The sequence below is a fragment of the Phalacrocorax aristotelis genome, chromosome 1, assembly GCF_949628215.1.
Source record: "Phalacrocorax aristotelis chromosome 1, bGulAri2.1, whole genome shotgun sequence".
Classification (NCBI taxonomy): Eukaryota; Metazoa; Chordata; class Aves; order Suliformes; family Phalacrocoracidae; genus Phalacrocorax; species Phalacrocorax aristotelis.
Window position 1 is genome coordinate 166,047,883 of NC_134276.1, and position 12,337 is coordinate 166,060,219.

The following is a 12,337-nucleotide window of genomic DNA, read 5'->3' on the forward strand; positions in this document are numbered from 1 at the left end:
CTCACTTGGCTCATCAAGGTGAATGCATTATGAAAAGGCTGGAGTAATGGAGTTTATCTGAAAAAAAAAAAAAGTAGCTTTAAATATCACTTCTGTGAATGAGCTCTGCAGAACACTTGGGAAGAGCATGATGTGCAGGTGTTAATGCCAAGTATTAATGCACGTAGGTAACTGAGCATTTATCAAGAGGAATTCTTGCTACATACTAGAACCGGTTGGTTTTTTTCCTTGCTGTTACCCCTTACACCTTTTAGTGGCACTTTGTAACAGACTTTTCAACACAAACAGGCGGTACCGGTCACTCGGGTGCCGGGGGAGGACGGGCTTGGCGCACGGGGTGAGGAGGCGGTGGAGGCCGGCCCCCCGGGCACACTCTCCATGGGCGGGAGGAGGGATGGAGCCACGGGCGGGGGCGCAGAGAGATGCCTTCAGAGTTTTGGAGATGGGAAGGCTGAGGAGGGAGGAAAGGAGGAAAGCGGAGAAAAGGCGGGCAGGGGCTGAGGGCGGGCGGCAGTGCTGACTAGGCGAACTCCGGCTACGGCGGGTAGAGGGTCTGCCAGCAACAGAGGGTCGGCAGCGGCCCCACCCCGCCTCCGGCTGCCGCTCTCCGCCCGGGGCGGTGGCTCCGAGCCTGGCCCTCCCCGGTACCGCCCCGCTGCCACCCCGCCCCCCGTCACTAGGCGATGCTGCAGCCAAGATGGCGACGGGCTGCGAGTGAGCGCGGGCGGAGGCAGCGGCTCCGCTCCCGGCGGTCTCCCCGCCTCGGGCAGGGGCAGGGGGAGGCGGAGGCGGAGGGATGAGGGGCGTCCCCGGTCCCGGTCGGTCGTCGTGAGGGGCGCGGGCCGGCAGACACCATGGCGGGGATTATCAAGAAGCAGATCCTGAAGCATCTCTCCAGGTCAGTGGGGCGCCGTGCCCCGGGTAGGCTGAGGGGTGCGCGGGGAGGCGGCGGCGGCGGCAGCTCCCGGCCCCGCGGCCCCGGGCGGAGAGCGGCCCCCGGGATCTGGCGCGGGGTGGGGGGACCGGGCTTCATTGAGCCGGCGGAGGGTGGAGCTGGAGCCGCCTCCTCGGGACGGGTGTTTGAGGCGGAGGAGGCTGGCGTGGGGCTGCCCGGCGGAGACAGCCGCAGAAATGGCCCCCGGCCCATTCGCCCGGTGCCCGGCGGCGCAGGAGCCCGCCCGAAGCGAGGAGGGGGCTCGGTCTGCCTGGCGCAGAAGGGAGTCACCGAGTGAGTCCCCGCCGGGCTCCGGTCGCGTCCCCGCCGGGCAGACGGTGCCCGCCCCCGCAGCCCGGCCGCAGGGCGCCGGGCCGGGCCGGGCCGAGGCGGGCGGGGGCTGCCCTGGCAGCGGGCCCGCCACCCCCGTGGAGGCGACGGTGCAGCCCTTCGGCGGGGGTGGCCGCAGAGCAGCCCTTGGCGGCGACAAGGTGTGCGAGGAAAAGGGGGAGCGTGGAAAAGAAAGCGGGGAAAACCCAAATCCCGTCGTAATTCAAAGGCGGCGGGGGTGTGTGTGTGCGTGGGGGGGGGGGGGGGGGGGGTGTCACAGAGGCCGTCCCAGCTGGCTTTGCTGGCCGGGGCTGCGGGAGCTCAGCCTCTGCTCTTGCAGGTCTGGTGGTGACAGCTGAGCTCCTGCACAGCCAGGTGAGGCCGGGTAACAAAAGAGATGAGTTCCGGTGCACGCAAAGGGATAAGTTCGATGTTTTCTGGGTGACCGTAATCGTACCTAACGTGCCTCGTGGCTTAAACAAACAAAAAAACCCAAACAAAAAAAAATCCCTACCGTTAGATTTTTTAACTGTCTATGTTAAAATAGACATATGTCTATGACAACTGTCAATGTTGTGTGCTGGAAAGATGGAAAAACTGCAGAAAGTACACAATCTGATTGATGCAGTTTTCAAAAGCCACGTTACATTTATCCCATTTTCCAAAGAGAGACAAAAACCTATTAGGTACTTATCTGTCATGATACCACAGCATTGTTATTCTTCCGAGCATAATTTTATAAATTAAAAAATATAACCTGAAATATTGGTCCCTTCTTTGCTTATTTTTTTCAAAATGTTTTATTGTATTTTTGTGTGGTGTTTCTGAAAGGTGTTTATTTTCATCAGTGCTAATAAATGACAGATTGTCATTTGACTAATCTGCTGGTGTTGCACAGGGAAAACACAATTCTCATTCCAAATCCTTTGGTATCTATCCCTAAAGATGACATATGAAGCAGTAGTAGAATTAATTTTTCTCCTCTACCCTACTCATGAGTTTTGTAGCTGAGAATGCTGGTACAGAAATCTTGTCTTCACACAAAAATAACTGAGCACTGTGCAAATAGAAATGCAATACGAAGATGTCATCAGCCTTGAGTCAGTTTTCTAATCAGAAATGTGCATGGTATCACTGGACTTAATTGACTGATACAGCTCACCTTCTACAGTGCCATTTAGCAAGCTATATGGAAAGAAAAGTGAACTCTAGTCTCTGTGCTAGCTGTTAAAGTCTAAAATGTTTCTGGGAGCTGGGCATGAGTAACATGAGCTGGTTTTTGTGTAGTTTTCCAAATAAACAGCTGAACAGAGTGAAGTACTTCTTAATGTTGGTAAATTTGTGTTTGCTTTGTTGTGTGACATGATAATGCTTACTCAACAAGACTATGTCAAATGATTGTGACAAGTTTCCTTATTTTTATAAAGTTTATGGAATATATCTAATAATCTGAGGTTTGCAAGTTGAAGGTAGGGTTCATGATCCACAGTATATTGACATTAAAAGAGTGTGTTTGTTACCTAAACTATAGACAGTATTGTTATTGAGCCCGGTATTATGGGTGTTCTTAATCAGATGATCAGATATCTTTTCTCCCTGCAGAACTGATGCTTCAGTGGCTGCGGAAGTTGGTTACACAAGAAAACAAGATTCAAGTGTGACAAGCACTTGTAAATCTGATGGCTTTTTAAATTTTGGGAACTTTGTTTTTTTCAACAAAAATTAGAATATTGTCCTTTATTTCAGAATTTTCTTTAACATGTTTTATAAGAACATGATTAAGGTAGGCTTCACACACTGTTGTATTTCAGTGTGGAGCCAAATACATACAGTTTCCTGTAATACAGAGAGTGCCAAAGGACACTTTCACTTTGTACTCTATTACTATATTGGTTCCTGTTCTCCAGTTTTCATAGTTCCTCAGAACTGGTGCCTGTTTACCATCTTCAACAAAACAGGTATTAGTGGCAGGTTTAAAACGTACTGGAAGGAATACCATACATAATGAAGAGTGGAAAGAGTTAACCTGTTATCTCAATTTACTTTCATTTTTGATGATTGTGTTCCTCTTTATGTTTGAACAATGCCAAATCTAGTATGTACTTCAAAGAAAAAATAGAAGATATGAACCTGTACCTCCAATTACGGAAAAGTACTTTCCTTTTTTGCCACAAATCACTGAATTGCGGAATAGTTGTGGTTGGAAGGGATCTCTGGAGGTCATCTTGTCCAGCTCCCCCAAATCATCATTGATTTAGCAATATTTGCCATGAAGATTGCTGCAATATCTGTTACTTGTGTGTTAGCAATTTTCAGCTTTCTTACTATATAGATACTCTATATGCAAATTTAAAACCATTGTGTCATTCAGCAGTGTAGTTTCCATTTAGCAGTTTACAGTGCTTCTAGCTGAACTGATAGGGATGCTGATGTTGTGAAGGAGCTGTATCATTCTATGTTGTTAGCTACGGAAAATTTTTATATAGGAATCCATCTTTAAGGTCTGAGAACAAGAAGAGGAAGACCCAAACTGCATTTTGGAACAGTTTTGGTATCTAAATGACCTTCTACCTCTGTAAAAGGTTCTTATTGCTGTGTTACAGCTTAAGAACAGTGAAAGTAGTACAGCTTATTTACTCAGCTTGTAACAGACCTGTATCTTATATCAGGATCTGGTGATGAGTTTTTACCTTTCTCACAGTATTTTAAAAACTTTAAAAATATAAGCTATGTCCTCTGTCTTCAACAGAGGAGCATTGCACTTCTCCAAGGCTGTGGAAGAAAATGAGGAGGGAAAGGGGGGAACAATATTCTTTTTTGCTGTTGTTGTTCTTCAGATGATGTGATGCCTGGCGTAGGATATGAAATAAATGCTCTCTTCTAAGCTGAGGAGGTGGGTTTGTCATTTGGAAGTTGAATTTTTGTTGGCTCCATGTTGTGTTAGTTGTGTTTTTGGTGAATGAAGATGGTAGAGTATTTCATAATATATGTGCCCTAAAATGAAACAAGTATCTGGATAATGGCATTATCCTTTACAAAGGTGGGAATGAGGCACTGTGCCTAGGAGCCTTCTGTGTAGCGTTGGGATCAGTTACTCTTACTGTCAAGGTCTTCCCCAGTGAACTGAAACTTGTGTTGAATCTTCAAATGTGCTGTTACACGTTTTCATGGGTGACACATTTCTTGTTCAACAGCACCTTTTATTGCAAGATTTTCTGTGCACTGCCTTGCTATGATAATAGCACATACCCTTCAGATACCTCAGTTAGACTTTGTAGAGAAATGTATAAAACAATGGTGATAAAGATTTCCAGTGGGACTCCAGATTGCACTACGCAAAGTCACAGTGGTGCTCCTGTTATACTATCTGTGGTTTTAAGGGGATCAACTCCACCACAGGGGTTTGAATCTTGACTTGTTTGTATCCAAGATATTGATAGAGATTGGGTATTACTGACATAGACTTGTAAAAGGGTTTTTTTCAGGTGTGTTTTGGCTTTTAGTGTCATTGACTGAAATTCTCTTCCAGTTAATGAACAGTGTAACTGAGTCTTCTGTGTAAGTATCTGCAATATCTTTGCAGATTTCTGTGGAAAACAGTTTTGTTTATCAAAATATGTCTAAAGCATGAAGAAAAGCTACCAACTTTGCCTCTACATTAAGTAGTCCTACTGAATATGACATTCTTCATGTCAATTAGATATTAACTCTTAAGTTTACCAATGATAACACATACTTCAACTTAAAAATTTACATTCCTTGTTTGAACCTTATTTGCTATTTTCACAAAACAGTAAGAGGTTTAAAAGTGTTTGGTATGGCAGAAACCCAAATTGTTTTCACTTTGTGTCATTAGTTAATGTTCTGCATGAACTTAGACCTTCTTTGCTTTTGCTCACCTGAAGCAATAGATGTGAAAATACTAAGATTTCAACAGAAGTGCAGTAAACTTTGTGACAATTTTTTTACCTCATAGGTGGGAAATAATTCTAAAACACATATGGAGACTTGTTTTACAAAGAATAGTGTACTAATTTTAAGGATATCAGGAATCAACTGATCCTGCTATGAACAGTGATATCCTGCAGCATCTGGTACAACTTCACATGTCCTACCTAAATATTTGATCTGCATATCACCCTGATTCTGTACCAGTAAGACATGCCTGGTTGGTGAGGGATTGTTGCCATCTTAAGAGATCTGAGGTGTCTCCTTTTAGAATCTACCAATGTAACACTGTTATTTGGCCAGAATGGGCTTGTTCCTTCCTGCAACTAAACAACTGAAATTGTTTGGATGAACTTTGAAACTTCTGCTAGTAGCAAAAGAAGTAGAATTTTTGCTTATTTTCAAGTTCGTGTATTGCACTTCTATGTCACATTAGTTTTGTGAAAGTTATCCAATTCTTTCAACCAGCCAAAGAACACAAAGTATGTCTTTTTCCTAGAATACAGCTTCTCTCTTTGCTTGCACTGAAGATATTACAATGTGTACTCTACGTGACTGAATTTATTGGCTTGTGTAGTATGTGGGAAGATTGCAAAACACAATGTAGACACAACAATCTACATTGTTCTGAAAGAATCAACGTCAAATCTGAATGCTTATGGAAAGTGTTGGCATGTTGTCTATCTAAAACAAGTGCTGCACCTAGCGAAAGACTGAGTCTGAGAAAGGACAGGTAGTAAAGCAGAACTGCTTGAGATGGGAGAAGAGAACGAGGAGGAAGCAATTTAAAGTTTCATTATAATCCTGTATTTCTTAAATTCCCTTATGTTTGAAATTCAGTACTTTTTGTATTTAAGCAGAGACTTCACACCAACAGTTTTGTTTGTGCAAATGCATTGGTAGTGTTCTGATGAGCATAAAGGAATCAATAAATGCTTTTTTTCAACAAAAATATCAAAATTTCACTTTCTTCTATTTTTATTAGTAGCTTCATGTGTCTTATTGCATTTTAAGTTTCTGTAATAAAGCATCTTCCAAAAGGCCAAACTGATATTGCTGTGGTGCTTTGTGAAATTATTATAAAGCTATTTTGGAGATAAACCAGCAATAATGTATTTACTGGTAGAATTCTTAATTGAATTTATTAGATTTAATATTAAATCTTGTGTTACATTCCAGATCTCTTAAGCTTTCAGTAGCTTTTGGGTTAATAAAACTCACAGAATTCGATTTCTAGTTTTCAGTTTGTTTTACATTATTTTTGAAATGTAGTATAAATCTGGATGCTGATTCTGCAGGGATTTTATTTGTACAATTGAAGTTCTGCTGAAGCTTTGTTGAAGTCAGGCAACTCTTACGTATACATAATAAAAATTAATGGATTTGCAGGATCAACAGGAATTTATCAATAGCGTTTTACTTGTATAGTATGTGACCACTTTCTTTAAATGATTCTCAGAATAGTTTTAGTGGGAAATAAGTTTCAAAATGGAAGTGATGTTGAAGATTGCTTTGTGTTCAAGTAGTTGATGTGCTAGTGTGAAGCATTCTCCAGAAAAAGGGTACTTAAATAAAGCCTGTGAGGAATAAAATTGTGTCTGTTTAAATGGTCATTGGAGTATTTAAAAATCTAAATAAAACCCACAGTTACATTTTTTTGAAATTTAGTATTTCTTCTGCTGAAGCCTTGGTGTTTTTTTTAATCAAAAGGGTATAAAAATATGCACTAAATAACTTTTCAGAGTGAGAGGTGCTTGTTAAAGTATATTTTTTTCCTGCTTTCTTCTACAAGCAGATTGCGCAAAGGAGATGAGATAATCTCTGATGAAACATTAATGGAATTATGAAGGCTTACACGAAGTGATTTCTTTCACAGATTTTTTGCAAATCATGAAAAAATTTGCTAACAAGTAATTATACAATGTATCTAGGTTTTGGCTGCTTGTGGGGGAACCCAGGTTTCTCAAACCGGTAGCTCCCACAGGAGTTCTTTATGCCTTTGTGGAGCTGGTGCTAACCAGGGTTCAGATCTCTTCATTCTCTCTCATTTCATGAGAAGACATGGGAGAGGAAAGTAAGAGCTCCCACCCAGGCTGAGGCTTTTAGTACTTCCAGGCTCCCCTGTGTGGACGCCCCAGCCTTGCTGTGTGAAGAATGCCCCCAGCACAGATTTTGTGGCAGCTCTGCCATGCAGATTACCATATAGCCTGAGAATACCAGAGCTTCCATTTTCTCAGAAGTTGGCTGCTTCTGCTACCTGACTCCCAAGGAAGCAGCCTTGGGATCCAGCCACCCAGGAATCTGGGAGTTATGTGGTTGTTTACTTCTGGAACCATTTTCATGTTGTAGTTGTTCCCATTGCTGGGGATCTGGAGACCTGAGAAAAATAATAATTCATAACTAGGTATCTGTAAATTCACTTTAGTGTTTAATCTCTTAAATATTGTTCAAATATACCAACAGACTGCCTACCGAGGGCACTGTCCAAATGCTTGGATGTTATTGTACCCAAAAGGATAAAAGTGTAGGAATTTGTTATATTTAGGCTGAGGCATCTTTTCAAAGTAAAGACATTTAACAAAAAAAAAAATCTTTTTTTTTTCTAAATTACTAAATGGTTTGCCAAGTTAAAGGTTCTAATTTCTAATTTTTGAGAAGCTTAATGTACTAAAACTTCATAGCCTGCAAAATCAGAATGTCAAACGTGTGCAGGTCTTTGTAGCACCACAAATACAAAAACAAATCCAGGAAGTCCTGTTCCCTTGCGTCTGTAGAGTCATGTTTCTTTAGTGTGAAATCTGAATAAGTGAAGTTGAGACACTGAGTAGGAACAAATAATGTGGGCTGAGAAATCTCAGGCTAGGCAAAACAAAACTGAAAAGTTGTTTCCCATTTCAAAATAAAATAAAAACCTCTTGTGCTGCATCTCTGGGCTATCTTTCTTCTCGCATTACAAATAAACTTACTGAGTATTCTGAAACCACTTGGCTGTATTATATAGACCTTTTCTCTACGATTAAAATATCCTCCATAAACTGTTGATTTAAGCATGGCTGCAGTATTGGTAGTATCAGACAGCAAGAGCTATTCTTATGGGATTCTAACATTTTACACAAGTTTGTTTCCTTTTTAGTTCCGTAATGTCATGATGTGTAAAAAAAGTGTTGTAACTGTAGTTATCTTTAGCTAAAACTCTCTTACATTATTGTATCACTCCTTTTTCCCTTTGAACTTGATCCCTTGTGTGTCCCCTGTGTCCCGTTCCCTGCAGCGATCCCAGCTGGCTCTGGTGGAGATTGGTTTGCTGCGAATATCCTTACTACCAAAATGAGTACCAGAAGCTTCTCAGAAGCCGTGGCAACTGACCACTTGCTTTCACCAGGAATAGGGGCCTTTTGTCTGAATACCTTGCCCTCAGGTAACTTCCCCTCTCCCACCTTTATAGAGTAAATGTAAGAGGTGGTATGCATTTATATAAATTTGGGAGTGAAATGAGCTCTATAAAATGTTAATTGGGTTTTCTCTCCTGTTTATGTAACTTTCAATTCTGCAAAAAGTAATTGTTTGCTATACAGCTGTGTTTTTGGGGTGGTTTTTTGTTTGGTTGGTTGTTTTGGGTTTTTTTAAGTACTAAACTAGACTTGCAAAACTGGTTTGTGAAGTAAATCAGCAATCCCATTATAAACATACCTTTTATGTATATTATCTAAATGTAATCTTCTAGGTGTTTCTCAATATCTTTAGGCTATTGGACATTTCCTGTTTATCATTTACACCTACTTAATTGATTTTCATACCTGGATGTTTATTACCTCTGTATTGATAGATATTTGAAGGACTGGTCAGCTTTTTACCTAGTTTACATAAGAGAATAGCTGATTTTTTTTTTTTGTTAAAATAGTCCTTATAGTTAATGCCTTATCAAAAAATCTTATTTGGTTGTGATCAGTTAGAATTAAAAAAGATATCTGCTAATGTCACATAAATCAGTGATGTGGTTTCTAAAAGGCAGATGTTATGTTTTTGCACTTCACTGTGATTTCTTGGGTTTACATCTATATTTTTTTTGTATCAAGTAGCTTTTCTTTGCATTAGGTACAGAATGTTGTATTTTGAGTGGAATTTAATACTTACCAAGTATAAGCAAATTTTCAAAATGTGAGGTGTTATTTTTGCTGCCTGCAATGTGGAAGTTGCCACATATGGTTTAGTATATTAAGGATTTTGTTACCTTGTGCTTGATGTATGCATTAAGGTCTGTTATGTATAGGATTGTCATATGTGAAACAAGTTTTTTGGGTTTGATAAGATTGACCATTTCCGTGCTTGTCTAAGTGATAGATGAAGAGACTTCTCAAATAGAAAAGCTAATATTGATCTGTGTGAGGATTTGTCACAAATGAAAGAGAAATTGCTTCAGCAATATTTTACTTACAAGATGATTATCATTCATGCAGTGTAAGCTCCTCACTTATGCATGGTGCTTGGCCATGTCTGAGCAGATCTCCTGCATGACACATAATTAGATAATAGCCATTGATGACAGCAGCTGTTTCAGTTCTGCCTGTACCCAAAGAACAACCAATATGGTATTTCCAAATAGAAAGAAAATAATTTCTTGTATGTATTATTACAGAATTAATAAGGGAAGCTTTATATACTGTCGAGAGTTGGTGGGGATGTCACTATTTGAAAAAGTGTGGAATGGGTTGTAGACTGAAGGGGTGAATGTGCTAAGCTGGTTTTTGGCATGGACTCCTACTCCAGCTGACTTCCTAAGTCCTTCTGTGTTGTGATGAAATGGAAGCAATTATTTGGAAGCCATCAGCAAAGCATCTGTACTGTTCAGCACTCCACCTCCTAGGATGGGAGAGATAAAGGAGATGGTGTGACAATGCACCAGACGCCTTACACAAGTATGGGCTCGTTGAGTCAGGGTCCTAATTAGTAATTTGCCTGGAAAGATCTGTCTAAGATCTAAAGATCTGTCTTTAGACTATAAGTCAAAAGGCCTGATGAGTGTTAGGTGGTTTAGGTCCTGTATAGGAGCCTGAAAAGTCCCACCTGAAGCTGTAGGGTTGTAGGTAGTGTTTTGGACTTGTCTAGTGTGCTATAACATGTGGCCAGCTGAGAGCGGTAGGCCCAGGTTGGGTGTCAAACAGGGGAATGCCTTGTCCTGCTTTAGAGGGTTGGTCTGGGAGCACCTTGGCAAGATGCTGCACAGCAAATCATACAGATTGTTTCCATGCTGGGCATCCAGCAGACCATGCAGGGTTCTCTCTCCATCTTGCACTCAGCTGCCAAATACACACCTGACAATTATACAGAAGTTCAAGGTGTGATTAAATAGAGCATGGGTGCGGGGCAGCCACATTACTGTGAGTGAAGGGGTGATGCCCTTCTCCTGTAAGAATTGATGTTGGAGGGTGTAGGAAGGTGCCAGTCAGGTATCACAGGTAGTGAAGGGTGTACTTAAAGTCTGGTGACAGGTGTAGCTGCTGCTGCAGTTGGTATTGCCATTTAGGAGTCCACTGAGAATCCCTGTAACCTGCAGAATGAGGGAATGGTAGGCCTTGCAGTTCATCTACTGACGGCGGCTTTTGGGGAGGAAACTGCATGGTATTTGGGAATCCATGTAGGACACAACATTGCTGATACAGGTGACTTCTGGATAAAGACTGGAGGATAGCCTATCAGACCACCAAACTTATGTCCAGTATAGACTTGCCTACTGTTTACCCACTGGCTGCTGACAGTGGTGCTGAGATTTTTACAGTGCTATGTCAATGCTCTTTTCTGATGCAGACTCTGAGAGTACCATTGTGGGAGTTTTTTGTCCAGAAATATTAAAATTTAGCCTCACAAGTGTTTCTTTTCAACCTAATGTACCGCGAATATTCTTAAGAACTTAAGGGTTTATGCGTCAGAATGTGTCTGGTTAATCCTACTGTATTGTAGGAATATAAGGTATTACCTCTCCCTACAAATATTACTGCAAGTGCCTGCTTTTTTTTTAAGTTCTTTTAAGCTTTGGATTTTGGTACTGTATTCTACCCTGATGTTTTCATGGGTATTAGAATGTTCTGCAGGGGTTGTTTCCTTTTACTGGCTTTAAATGTGTCGTCTTTTAGTTTTGTGTGTGGTGTTGTTATGTTCAGGTAAACCAGCTTCCAGTTAACTTCTTGTGCAGAGTTCATTACTTTGTCATTAATGTTTTTGTTTATCCTCTCTGTTTCTAAATTAGTTTAAATATTTTCAGAAATAGATATAATGCCCAAGATAAGGGCATACCATCATCATATTTTGTGGTGATATTTAGTACTACTTACCATTCTTTTTTTTTAATACGTGGAAGTACTTTAACCTTCATGTATTCGAGGCAGTTTTTCATCAACTGTCTCTTATCTTCCAGCTTTATTTCCTAAAAAAAAAAACTTTCACTTAGGACCCAGTAGCTTCCATGAATTACATCTCCAGATGTTCAGTGTCTGTCATCATCAATGAGTCAGCTGTTGCTGCAAAGCCATTTACTGATGTCTTGGGTTCCTCAGGTGGTCAGTTTTCTATGGATTTGATGAATGTGACTTTAATGTTACCTGTCAACTTTTACAAGTTTTAACTCAGTCTGCAAAGCTAGAAGTCATTTACTACAAATCTTACATAAACTATGGTTAATGGTTTCTTGCTGGGTGAAATACTACTTTAATACATTGCATTAAAATTCGAACATTGCTAGGGCAGCCAGGATTCACTCATAGGTTTCTGTTGCTTCTCAGTTACCAACTTTTTCTACGGCATTACTAAATATACTCAGTGCCTTTGGATTTCTACGCATCCTTTGGACATATTAGATATTGTTGCCCTTGCAGTCTTCTGACCAGTTTCTACTAATCTTAAGCCTTTACTGTATAGTTAATTTCTGTAGCAGCTTTTGTGATGCTTTTTGGTTGAAGTTTTTTAAAGTGCCAAGAGAAGATATCAGTTGCTTGATTTTGATCTTTTTTCATAGGTCTGAAGGATTAAAATAGACATCTTTTACAGAAGTTTGTTTTTTTGTGTGGGTGTAGTGTCGTGTCCGTCCCCCCCGTCCCCCCATTACATTCATGCATAATTTTCATTAGTTCC

General features: G+C 41.0%; 1 protein-coding gene across 2 annotated transcripts in view; it reads left to right on the top strand.

Annotated features, from left to right (window-relative positions):
- The first annotated feature begins 511 nt into the window (after positions 1-511).
- BLTP3B (bridge-like lipid transfer protein family member 3B) overlaps positions 512-12,337 on the top strand; it is a 59,383-nt gene continuing 47,557 nt past the window's right edge. Inside the window, exons 1-2 of one of the 2 annotated variants that reach the window (XM_075080245.1) lie at positions 513-898; positions 8,484-8,630. Coding sequence is in view for 1 of the 2 variants with exons in the window: in XM_075080240.1 (XP_074936341.1) it covers positions 855-898 (44 nt within the window). In the remaining variant the exon portion in view is untranslated. Of the gene's footprint in view, positions 899-8,483; positions 8,631-12,337 lie in introns of both variants that reach the window. The other variant, XM_075080240.1, reaches the window with a different exon arrangement.